The 13,369-nt window shown below is 41.8% G+C and overlaps 1 protein-coding gene across 1 annotated transcript in view; it reads left to right on the top strand.

Annotated features, from left to right (window-relative positions):
• The window catches only part of SLC26A8 (solute carrier family 26 member 8), a 76,701-nt gene that overhangs the window by 60,006 nt on the left and 3,326 nt on the right, over window positions 1–13,369 (top strand). The window contains exons 10-17 of the mRNA XM_072730918.1: window positions 1,594–1,689; window positions 2,823–2,929; window positions 3,011–3,080; window positions 3,498–3,590; window positions 3,741–3,872; window positions 6,640–7,011; window positions 9,913–9,967; window positions 10,061–10,245. Coding sequence (XP_072587019.1) covers window positions 1,594–1,689; window positions 2,823–2,929; window positions 3,011–3,080; window positions 3,498–3,590; window positions 3,741–3,872; window positions 6,640–7,011; window positions 9,913–9,967; window positions 10,061–10,245 — 1,110 coding nt within the window. The remainder of the gene's footprint in view (window positions 1–1,593; window positions 1,690–2,822; window positions 2,930–3,010; window positions 3,081–3,497; window positions 3,591–3,740; window positions 3,873–6,639; window positions 7,012–9,912; window positions 9,968–10,060; window positions 10,246–13,369) is intronic.

Genomic DNA, 13,369 nt, shown 5'->3' with positions numbered 1-13,369 from the left:
GATATTTTTTCTTTAGAAGAATCAGAATTTTTTAAAATTGCAAACAAAAATCTGTCAGAATTCACTAAGGGCACTCCTTTATTTTATATATATATATATATATTTTTTTTTTTACACTCCTTTATTATAAATATGTTGGGGACAGAACAACGCTTGCTTTTGGCTCACCATGTTATGTCACATTATTTTTATAGCATCTAGTTAGGATGTTTCTGGGTGAGAAGATGTGAACACCATCTGATCAGTGGAATATCTGAATTGCTATAATAATGGGACTCTATGAATATTAAACTATGAATGATCCTTTCCTTCCTTGAGAGATTATGGATAGCTTGTGATAAAATTCTTATTGGAGAAATCAGTGGAGCATCCTGGCTAGGATCTCAACTGGTTAGAAAGGGTACCAACACATTTAAAAACAAAACAAGGGATCCCTGGGTGGCGCAGCGGTTTGGCGCCTGCATTTGGCCCAGGGCGTGATCCTGGAGTCCCGGGATCGAATCCCACGTCGGGCTCCCGGTGCTTGGAGTCTGCTTCTCCCTCCGCCTGGGTCTCTGCCTCTCTCTCTCCTTCTCTGTATGTGATTATAGTAAATAAATAAATTTTAAAAAATTAAAAAAAAAATAAAAACAAAACAAAACGAAACATGATACACAATAGTACCTTCACTATTGTTTCAATTTTGTGTGAAAAAATATATAGCAGGAACCCAAATGTTAACAATAGTTATCTCTTGGATGATAGAAATGATATATAAGTGAAAAAAATTTTTTTAAAGATTTATTTATGATAGACATAGAGAGAAAGAGAGAGAGGCAGAGACACAGGAGGAGGGAGAAGCAGGCTCCATGCTGGGAGCCCGAAGTGGGACTCGATCCTGGAGTCCCGGGATGGCGCCCTGGGCCAAAGGCAGGTGCTAAACCACTGAGCCACCCAGGGATACCCCTATATATAAGTTTACTTCTTTCTTTATACATGGGCATATTTTACCTTAATGTTCAGAAAGGTAAAATTTTTATTACATATTGTTTTATGAAAAGATTTGTTTCCTCTTCATATTCCCTGTTCAAGCCAAAGATCTTGCAAAATCTCTATGAGATTGCGTTTTTTTTCCTTCCCACCACATCTCCCTGCAAATTGCAGAACACTTAGAGATTCTTGACTGAGAAGAAGATGAAGATGGGAAAGAAGTGATTTCTGCTGACTTCATCTTTGCCCTTCCCTCCTCTGCTGACCTACTGAGTCCACTGGTCACTGAGTAACCTCAGAAAACCAGAGTAAGCTTGGACCCAACCATCCCTGGTAATAGGATCAGTTCTAATTCCCAGTCAGAGCATACAGTAGAGAGATGGCTAGGAAAAGGCTAAGAAATGTTAAGCTAGTGCAGGGACTTCATGAAAACAAGAAAGTGTTTCTTCAAGTAGGTTAGATTTTGCTTTGAGGTCCTGATGATTTTTACATTTCTGAGTGGCATGGCTGACTTGTGTGTGTGTGTGTGTGTGTGTGTGTGTGTGTGTGTGTGATTCCTTTGTGAAGATTTGGGAGTTTTATCCCTGAAGGGAAAATGAAGTAGGGTTTACCTTTATCCCATAGGCTGTGCTGGCTGGTATTATTCTGAGCAACATCCTACCATACCTTGAAATCATTTACAACCTACCCAGTCTGTGGAGGCAGAACCAATATGATTGTGTAAGTATAGATGCCCTTGCTGAGATAGGGGAAGACAGAAAGGAAGATTGGAAAGAGGGGATGAGAACAAACAAAAGAGATCAGGGTAAAGATCACTAGAAATTCTTTGATAACTAGTACTCTTTAAAAAAAAAAAAAAGGTAGTCAAGGTTGTTGGTACATGGAGATACTGAGACCTCATCCCAGAGGAATGAAAAAATTAAATAAAAAGGAGTTAGTGGCTAGAGTTAGATGCAAATCTACTAAAAAGGGTTTGTCATACATGACATAGTTGAATGACTTTTATTCCAGTTAGTGTGAACATATTCCAGGATAGGAGGCACAAATCATACCAAAAGAAGGCAGTATCTTGCCAGGCAGAATAACCCGTGGAGCACCCTTTCCGTCCAGAGTATATAACTGGGGACATAGAGGGGAAAGAGCAAAAAGATGAGGAACATAATATAATGAGAGGAGATGGACCCAGTAGAGGCAAAGAGACATGAAAGGGGATAGTTTTTGGATCCAGGTCCCTAAGGAGCTAAGAGAAGATGTGGTACAGTACACCAGTGCCACTTCTAGTCTCAGTAGGAGGGGTAGCATTTCCAACAGGATCAGATTGAAGGGGGGAAAGTTAATGTGGATACTAACAAGTAGCAGGTGAAGGGGTAAGTGAATATATAAGTGAGTTTCAGCCTATCTGCTCTGTGAAGATGAGTCAGGTCACCTGCTGAGACTGATGGAGAAGGTAGTGGGGTAAGGGCCTGGAAAGGTTGCTAAAGGTTCACCATAACCAAGCTAGGCCTCAAAATAGCAACTACCGTTCATTGGGTGAGTGTTCTGGGTTGCTTTAGGATGAGTATTTTTAATCTTAACAGAGCCTATAAAGTAGATATTGTCATCCTTATTTTGCACCTGAGGTTTCAAGAGAGAATTGAAGAGAGAAATGACCAAGGATGCCTACAAGAATTGCTAGACAGACTTGGAGCCCAATTATTTGTGATGGTGTCAGTCCATATGGCCATAGAATTTGTAAATTCTAGGCATTGGGAGGGAGGGGGAGGGGGAAGGTGAGCTGAGAGATAGAACTGGTGATTTTCTCAATTCTGCTGTTGTCATGGTCTTCCCCTGCCTTTCTTCCTCTTTTCCATAAGATCATTTGGTTGGTGACATTCACATCTGCCATCTTCCTGGGACTGGATGTTGGACTACTTGTTTCAATAGCTTTTGCCTTCTTCATCATCACTGTTCGGTCACACAGGTACTTTGTCTCAGGTAATAGGAGGTTGGCCACGGTGAGATAAGGCAACTATGACCTAAAAGCAAATACCTTTCCTTTCAGAACTAAGATTCTCCTCCTGGGTCAGATCCCTAACACTAACATTTATAGAAGCTTCAATGACTATCGGGAGGTAAGATTCCAAATAAGTCCATTCCTTTGCTGAGAGGATGAGCAGGCCCAGGCTCGATGCTTAGTTTTTCTATAAAATCCCTTTGCTGTTGTTGGCTGCACTACAGATACACATCTGCAAAAGCAGGGAAAGTGAGGCAGGAAGGCAGAGGTGGGTGACTTAAGTAGGTTGACCCGTAGAGTACAGTAGCCAGTTAAGGATCATATTAGGGGGAGGGAGGCTAAGAAAAAGAAAGAACAAATAGAGGGGGAAGAAGAAAGCAGGAAAAGCAGGGGGTGAAAATGAGAGCAAAGAACTTGCTAATTCTGGCCTCTTATAAGAAGGAATACAGATTCTCCTGGGATTCTAGAGATTTTTTTTTTCTCACTCCATAAAAGAGCTGAGAAATTGCCCTTCCCTTTACATTTTGTCTTGCAGGTTACAAACCTTCCTGGTCTGAAAATCTTCCAGTGCTGCAACTCCATCACATTTGTCAATGTTGATCACCTAAAGCACAAGCTGTTGAAAGAGGTAATGGCTTCCTTCCCTGCCTTTCTCCACCTGCTCCCCTCCCTGCTGCCCTGCCCCCCGCTCCCTCCCTACCCCCCCATCCCCCCCCCCCCAGGTGCCCCTCTCTCTCCCCACTCACCATCTGTGTGAGACCTCTCTTATATTTCTCAGGTCGAAATGGTAAGGGTGCCTCTTAAAGAAGAAGAAATGTTCCGCCTATTTAATCAAAGTGAAGAAGGCTCACAGGAAGAAAGGATTTGTCAGTGTTTCTGCAACTGTGACGAGCTAGAGCCACCACCCAGGGTTAGAGATGTCTTTTTCATTCTGCGTAACTTTCTCCACATTTTATAAGGAAGTACACTAGTCATTTAAAAAGAAGAAGTGAAGAAAGAAAATCAAAACTCCCTTAGGGACTTTGACTCTTTAAGTGGGCTCTGAGTAATTGAAAGTCAAAGATTTCTACCCGAGATTTAGATCTTGACCCCCTTCTAAGTAGGTAGGAGGAGATGTTTGAGTCCCTACTCCATGGCCAGTGACTCATCCGAGCACAAAAAGTACACTTTCCCTATTGAGATCGACAGTAATAGCCTAGTTATGCCTATTTCCCTGACTTTTACATGCCTGGCTTTAGATTTCTGAAAATAAGTGACTTAAAGATTATTTTCTAGGAGCACTTGGTTGGTTCAGTTACTTAAGCATCCCACTCTTGATTCCAGCTCAGGTCATGATCTCAGCATTGTGGGATCGAGCCCTGTGTCAAGCTCTAAGCTGGGTGTGGAGCCTGCTTGGGATTCTCTCCCTCTCTCTCTGCTCTTCACACCACCCCCCACCACCACCACCCCCTGCCAAAAAAAGATTACTTCTAATTCCAACCAGGACAGCAGAGTCAAGGTGGCTGGGGTTCTTAAGGATGTGCCAGGGTCTCCTGATGTCTGCCTGTGACCAAAGAAATGATGATGGGAGTGGAGGGTAGATAAGCACAGATGTAAATTTTATACCATTTGAAGGGTATTTTAGGATGAATTACAAAGTGTTCATTATTTTCTAATTGGATTTGATCTAAATTAATTCCCTTCATCTAATAGTTATTTCTTTTCCACACAGCTCATTTCTAGCATTGGAGACTTTCACTCAGTCTATACCTATACCCTGGAGGAGCACTTCTATTTACACACACACACACACACACACACACACACACACACACACTCTCTTATTCCCCCAACACAAAATCCTCCTGTCCCCCTACTCATGCAGGCACTTGCAAACACCAGGCACCCACTCTCACTCTCATATATCCTAATGGAGCATAAATTCTACTGAACTCCCTAAGAACACCAACTTCCCTTCACAGTTGCAGAAACACTGAACAGAATTAACACTCTAACTTTTGTTTTGTATCCACACTGCACTGAGCATCATAGAGGGTGTTTACAGGACATCAGCAAAAACACTTTAGAGTAGAATAGGATCACCTAGTATTTTTTTTAAAGATTTTATTTATTTATTCATGAGAGACAGAGAGAGAGACAGAGAGAGAGAGAGAGAGAGAGAGAGAGAGAGGCAGAGGGAGAAGCAGACTCCATGCAGGGACCCTGACATGGGACTTGATCCCGGGCCTCCAGCATCAGGCCCTGGGCTGAAGGTGGCACTAAACCACTGAGCCACCCGGGCTGCCCCACTGAGCTTCTACTCTGAACCCAGAACTGAGAAAGGAAAATGAATTTTAATGATCTCTGTCCTCAGGTAGTTCTTTTTCCTTTTCTTGTTTTCTTTCTTTTTTATTGTGGTAAAAAACATATAACATAAAATTTAACATCTCAACCGTTTTTAAGTGTACAGTTCAATAGTTAAATATATTCACATTTTTGTGCAACCATTACTCTACAGATTTTCTTCATCTTGCAAAACTGGAGCTCTGTCCCCACTAAACAACAGCTCCCCATTTCCTTTTCATCCCAGACCCTGGCTACCACCATTCTCCCTTCTGTCTCTATGAATTTGCCTATTCCAGATCCCTCATTAACTAGAATCCTATACTATTTATCTTTTTTAACTGGCTTACTTCGCTTAGCATAATGTCCTCAAGGTTCTTCCAGGTTGTTCTTTTTTAAAAATGTTTTTTTTCGTGGAAATTTTGAAGATAAGCAAAAGTAGAGACAAGTATATTAAGTCTCTATATACCCACCATCTACTTCAAGATTTATCAACTCGTGGTCAACTTGTTTTTTTTTATAACTCATGGTCAATTTTGTTTCATCTCTATGCCTACCCATGTATAGCCCCTCAAAATCACAGAATTATTTTGAATCAATTCATAGAAATTTATTTTATTTTAAAGATTTTATTTTTAAGTTATCTCTACACCCAACATGGGGCTTGAACTCATAACCCTGAGATCAAGAGTCACATGCTCCATCAACTGAGCCAGTCAGGGGCACCAATTCATGGAATTTTAAATCAAACTAGGGAGATTCTGGGACTCCAGGATCATGCCCTGAGCCAAAGCAGATGCGCTTAACTGCTGAGCCACCCAGGCATCCCTGAGCATTCACATCTTGCACGCCATTGTATTCCTGGCACTGGGTGCTGTCCTTATGCTATGGCAGGCACCCTAGGTCTATTAGGATGAAAGAAGCAAAAGGTAAAAAACTGCCTTGCTCCAGTAATTTCTGTCTTCTTAAAGAAGGCTGATGAAGGATGGAGGGGTTGAGAAAGGGACCAGTGGAAGAAACACTTCAAACACCATATTAGGAGGCGCTGGAGACAAATTAGAACCCAGGGGTGAGGGGAAAGAATAAGTCAAAGGTGATTTTAAGTCTGGCTCACAGGACAATGGAAACATCACTGGTACATAGAGGGAAGTTGGAATGAAGATGCTAGTGAATGTGGCTTCAGTCATGACCTCAAAGGGACAGTGAGTTATCCAAGCAACATCCAAGCACTAGTCCACGGGAGCTTTCCTGCAAGGGAGGGAGATGAATCCGTAGACAGAAATGGCATAGTTGCAAGTACCTGTAGCCCTCCTCTGAGCCTCCTCATGGTCCTCCCCTTACTTTTTTTGTCCCAGATTGTCTACACGGACAGATTTGAAAGTAGACGGGACCATGACTCTTCCTCCATTAACCTGATCCGCTGCTCACGTTTTGAGAGCATGAACATGAGCCAGTCCATTTCCGATGACCAAGGACCATACACCCTATCTTCAATGCCTCACAGAAATCACGGTCAAAACTACGAGGACATGGACAAAGCTTGGCTTTCTAATAACCCCTCTAGAAACAACTCGATGCCACTGCCTGGCACTGCTGAAAACCAGGAGAGGAGGAGATCATTCCTTCCCCACTCAGATAGCTCTCTTCTACCCAGCATCCACACCATTATCCTGGATTTCTCCATGGTACATTTTGTGGATTCACGGGCTTCGGTGTCGTTAAGACAAGTAAGTACCGAAGAGGCTTTCACAAGGGCTCTGATGCCCTCCTACCTGTGCCCCCGCCTGCCCCGATCCTGATTGAGTCCTGTCAGCCACTAATCAGCTGCTGTGTGACTCCGGGGCCACCAGAAATCTGGCCACTAAAGTCAGTTTAAGGTCAACCAGAGTGAAAAGGAAACAAACCACCCTGATTTATTGAACTGGGGTTAGTTCTCTAAGCATGGCAGATTATTTCTCAGAAACTCAAAAGCAGGACATTTTAATACCATGGAGGCAGCAATCTGTGCCACACACCCAGCAACTCCCAGTATATCCTAGGAGTTCACTGCAGATCTTTTCAAGGAACAGGTCTGAATACTACAGAAAAAAACATGCCAAGAAACCTCCACTATGCAGCTGCTCTGAGGTAGACATTGCAAAATGCACTGAGAGGTGAGGACATGTGGTAAGATGACACTGCAAGCCTGGGGCTTCCTAGTCCAGGCCCAGATCTCTCCTCACTGCCTGCATCTTTGGATAAAAAGGGCAGGGACAACTGTTCCTTTCACAGCTGTGTCCCTGAGTCCTGGCTTCTCTCCAACTCTCTGGTTTCTCAGTTTTAATTCCTCTCATTCTTACACAGTGTGGACAGACAGTTTAGATGCACAACTAACCATATTGGCTTTATTGTTAATGCCTTGTAACTACAATATCCACTTTTCAGCCAGCTTATCTCCCTTTACAGCTCTCTGTCTCACTCTTGTTCCTGTTGATGATGGCTCAGGTTTAAATAACCTGAACACTCACTCCCCAGATCTGGATGCATCCACCTTTTTTTTTTTTTTTTTTTTGAGATCTACTTTTTGCTTGATTTTCCCTCTTTCATCCTCTGATCCTATCTTATCAAACGTTCTTACTCCTAAAGAAATATGATTCTCTTTTAAGTGAGTCCAGCTCCTGTTTGGTCTTAGGCAACAGGAAACTTCTCATAGCAGAAAGAACTCTGCTTGGCAGTCTGTGGATGTGTGCACTGTCCTGGCTTCGCTACTGTTGGCCATCCATCTGACCCAAGATGGTTTTGTAAATTTTACTGGGTCTTCATTTCCTCATCTAAAAATTAAGAGGCTTGAAAAAGGTTAATGTTAAAGGCTCTTCAATCTACAACATCTTTTTTCTCTATCCCATTTTGAGATTCCACTATACTTGATTATGTCTTAACTTTGGGGCTTTTCCATCAGTTTTCACTGCTGGGCTGTGTTCTCTTCTCCCACTCTTGTACACTAGTTACCACTTCAGATTTCATTAAACTTACATTATCAAATGCCTACTACATGCCAGACCGTGTTGGACACATTCATATACACTCTCTCATTTAATTCTCCCAATATCCTGAGAGGTAAGCCATATTTCATCTGAAGAGTTCTAGGCTCACAGCTAATAAGTGGCCTGTCCAGCATGGGAACTCAAAGCATTCAGCTTTATACCACTCTTCTCTCTGCTCTGAAGTACACTTGTGCCGTCCTGTCCTCTCCTTTCTCTTTCCTCTTCCCTGCCTTTTTTGCGGAGGCACCATATGTTCTAGTCCTTGACATAACCTATCCACACCTGGCCTACATTGATGACTTTCAGCTCCAGCCCCAACATGAAGGCAATGTAGACACTTTACTTGACAGCCTTTGGAAATTCATGGTACACTTTCTCACCTTAAAGATACAGGTTTCTTCATTCCTTCTATAATCATTCTTTACGCCTTATAGGAGGAAATCATTATTTTTTGTTTACTTCATCATTGAAAATTTAAATTTGCCAAGAAAAATCCCAAAAGTCATTCTTTAAAAAAAAAAAAAAAAAAGAGGGAGAAGGAGAGACAGAGGGAGAGAAAGAATCTCAAGCAGACTCCCTGCTGAGCTTGGAGCCCAATGCAGGGCACAAGATCGAACCTGAGATCATGACCTGAGCTGAAATCAAGAGTCGGATACTTAACTGACTGAGCCCCCCAGATGCCCACCAGCAGTCATTCTTATTAGAGACAATCACTCAATTTAAGCTTCTCCCTAATTCATAGAATGTCACTCATGTTGTTTGTCATTTAGAGTATGTCCACAGTGTCTCTTTATGAAATGACTTTATGATTTACTGTATGATCAAGAATGGTTTTCTTGTTTCTTCTTGGTAGTGAAAGAAGTAGAGTCTGTTTTTTTGTGTCTTTTGATATTTTAACAGTGCTCAGGGTTGGAGTCCAATCAATCCAAGAGTATTAAGGTTAATACGAACTTTAAGAGTTACTGCTCTAGAGCACATATATTGGCTGAAGTAAACTTGAAATCAGTATCTGATATTTAGTAACCTGATACTAATAAATACCTGATGTTTCACTAAAGTCAAATGCAATTTTGCAGAGCAGTTCTGAATATGAGTCTCAGGATTCCTGAATTCCATCCTCTACTATGTCATTTGACCATCTCTGGGCCATACTTTGTTTGTTTTGTTTTTCCTCCTCTGCTCAGTGAACTCCAGAGAGAAGGAGGTCATACGCATACACTAAGCAATAATACCATGATGTGGCTGTTCTTGAGGGCTATCCAGTGTGTTCCCATCACATCTGTACCTGTCTCTCTCTGAGTGCTATCTTCAGGAGCATTATCTCTTTACATGAACTGTTTCCCACCTGAGACCATGGGCAACACTCCATCTCACTCCCCACCCTCCATGAGAACATCTGATTCTTTTTCGTATTCCCAGCACTTTAGATATTTCCTGGCATATGGAAATCCACTCATCAAAAGTTTATAGAGCTAAATTGGAATGCAGAGGTACATATACTCCAGACAAGTGAATGACCAAAGGGGTATTAAAACTTAGATAATTAGAAGGATCTTTCCTAGTGAGTGTGAAGATCACTAATGCTGGTTTACTCTCTCCTCACAGATGTGCAATGCTTTCAAAAATGCCAACATTTTGGTACTCATTTCAGGGTGTCATTGTGAGTATCCTTTACCCTATGAGAGTGCTGTTTGCACCCTGTGTGCTCTCCCCAGGTGTCTGACCCTGTGTATGTTCTGGGTTTGGTTTGTAGCTTCTGTGGTCAGGGCATTTGAGAGGAATGATTTCTTTGACGCTGGCATCACCAAGGCCCAGCTGTTCCTCACCCTCCATGACGCTGTGCTGTTTGCCTTGTCAAGGAAGTTTCCAGAGTCATCCGAGTTAAGCATGGACGAATCTGAGACAGTGATACAGGAAACCTTCTCAGAAACAGACAAGGTTGGATGATGTGAAGCATCATGGCGGGGGGGGGGGGGAGCAGGGGGAGATATCTGGTTAACTAGAGATGAGAATGTCCAGAAAAGGTTTTTGAGTATGGCTGTGCCAGACTTTGGGATGTTGGAGTGCTCCCTTAGCAGAGGGTAAATAGCAGTAGAACTGAGTCCCATGTTCCCCATACTGTCATGGTATCTGGAACCCATTCAGGACCCTTTCCCAACTGAAGAGAGTGTTACCCAACCCAGCAGAGGTCTCAAGGATCCTTTTACAGCAAGCTTGGTTAGTGCCAGTGCCATCCCAATTACTGAATATTTTAAATATCTCCCCTAGCTATACCTTTAGAATCCATCCCTACACCACCCTTGGCATGAATAATAGAACTGATGAACTAGCAGAGGTAAAGACTTGCCAATCTAACACTCTATCTCTTATCTCCATCGGGAATAATATAAGATTTACTCAACCTGACCAAAGCCAGAACTTTTAACCATTTATTAACACTAAATAAAGACTTTGGGCCTACTTCAGTGTTTTTTTTTTTTAAGATTTTATTTATTTATTCATGAGAGACACAGAGACAGAGAGAGAGGCAGAGACACAGGCAGACGGAGAAGCAGGCTCCATCCGTGCAGGGAGCCTGAGTGGGACTTGATTCTGGGTCTCCAGGATCACACCCTGGGCTGAAGCTGGCACCAAACCACTGAGCCACCTGGGCTGCCCTATTTCAATGTTTTTAAATCAGTGTCTAGGGGATCCCTGGGTGGCTCAGTGGTTTAGCGCCTGCCTTTAGTCCAGGGCACAATCCTGGAGTCCCGGGATTGAGTCCTGCGTTGGGTTCCCAGCATAGCATGGAACCTGCTTCTCTCTCTCTCTATCATGAATAAATAAAATCTTTAAAAAAAAAATCAGTGTCTATAAAGGTTAAAGATATCTCCTTGTCTTTTCACAAAGCAAAGGAAATTAAAATACAGATGGACACCAAATATTATCTAATGACTAGAAAATGTTTTTTATTAAACCCCTGACTCTTTGACTTAATTCATTTTAATAATGTTTGAATTTTCTATGAGAAGAGAAGTATTACCAGAGTAATAAGTCTTTTTGAACACTTTAAAAAGTAAAAGCTATCCAAGCTTGTAAAACATGGCCTTTTTCTTTCTTGTTCTTTTAAGTAAACTCTATGCCAATGTGGGATTTAAACTCACAACCTCAATATCAAGAGTCACATCCTCCACAGAGTGTGTCAGCCAGGCACCCCACTTTCTTTTTCTTTTTAAAGTAATGGATTTCCCTGGCTTACTGAGAATTCTCACAGGTTATGTGCCTCTTTTTATCCAGAACTTTTTCCTGAATGGACATATTCTTTCTATTTTGCTCTATACTCCACTCCCATCTGTAAGATCATAGAAACACAAAATCTTTCAGTTGGATGAAACCTTGGTTTCTCAGGTTCACCCTTACCTAGAGCAATAATTCTCTTAACAACATTTCTGACCAGAGGTCCTCCTGCTTATGCTTGGTGATTTCCTGTTGTTCTCAAACTTTAGTATGCATCAGAATCACCAAAATATGCTTTTAAAACAGACTACTCGGCCCCTCTGTGCCCCATATCTCCTGAATTTCTGATTCAATAGGGTTGGTGTAGGGCCTGAGAATTTGCATTGCTAGCAAGTACTGAGTAATGCTGATACTACTGCTGTAGAACCCACACTTTGAGAACTACTATCTTAGAGATTCAATGTCCATCTTTCTTTTTTTTTTTAATTTTTATTTATTTATGATAGTCACACACAGAGAGAGAGAGAGAGGCAGAGACACAGGCAGAGGGAGAAGCAGGCTCCATGTACTGGGAGCCCGACGTGGGATTCGATCCCGGGTCTCCAGGATCGCGCCCTGGGCCAAAGGCAGGCGCCAAACCACTGCGCCACCCAGGGATCCCTTTTTTTTTTTAATTTTTATTTATTTATGATAGTCACACAGAGAGAGAGAGAGAGAGAGGCAGAGACACAGGCAGAAATGTCCATCTTTCACTATCAAAGTCTAACATACCTGGTAATTTTTGGGTGTGTGCCAGACATTGTATTTAGAAAATGTTTATAAAAATAATTTGAGGCCCAAGATGATATTTTTCTTCTGGAAAAAAATTTATTGTTTTGTCAAGTACCTAGAGGCACTAGGAATCCAAAAATAACTGACCTGATTTTATGACTTGAGGTGTTCTAGGCCATCCAGATGACCCACAGTCCAGCCACAGTCTGTGGGAAGGCATGCCACAGGCTCCCCCTTGGCAGGCCCTGGAATGCAATTTTGGCAACCCTTAAGGTCTAAAAGGTGTCAAAAGCACTGTTCTGCATATATGTGTCACTTCAAGATCATCAAATACCTTCACAAAAGTGGTCCCAAATGCCAGACTCACCTCTATAGATTTTTCACCTTTTCCAAATCTTGGCCTGGTAGATCTTCAGGATCTTGTTAGCTTTATAGTGTGTTCAAGCAGAAGTCTTAAAATATTTTACCCAGCTCTTGTGGCTGTCCTCAGTAGGAGGTCTGAATTATGTAGTCTGCCTTTACTATAAGTGGAATTTTCTCTATTTTATTTATAATGATGATATACTTGGCAGATTTGCTTTACATATTACATTGTCTTTCCTATATTAGCCTTTTCTTATTTTCCATTTGCCTTTTGTTTAGAATGTCATTCTCAGGAAGTAAATTAATCATTTATATTTTCTTCTAGATTTTTATGTTTAAGTGTTTATATATTATACTCTTTAATCTAGTTAGAATGTATTTCAGTATATGGTGTTAAAGAGTAATCTTTATTTTTTATCTGTACAGCTAACCATTCTGAGCTAACTCATTTATTTTTTTTTAAGATTTTATTTATTTATTCATGAGAGACAGAGAGAGAGAGGCAGAGACACAGGCAGAGGGAGAAGGAGGTTCCATGCAGGGAGCCCGATATGGGACTCAATCCTGGGACTCCAGGATCACGCCTTGGGCTGAAGGCAGGCACTAAACTGCTGAGCCACCCAGGGATCATCCTCTTCCAAACTTTTAAATCTTTTGTCAGGACCCTACCTCCCCCAAAAAAGAATCCCATTGGAATTCTCATTAGAACTGC

This window comes from Vulpes vulpes, chromosome 1, assembly GCF_048418805.1.
Source record: "Vulpes vulpes isolate BD-2025 chromosome 1, VulVul3, whole genome shotgun sequence".
NCBI lineage: Eukaryota > Metazoa > Chordata > Mammalia > Carnivora > Canidae > Vulpes > Vulpes vulpes.
Note: the sequence above shows the minus strand (reverse complement) of the source record. Positions and strands in the feature narration are given on the sequence as shown.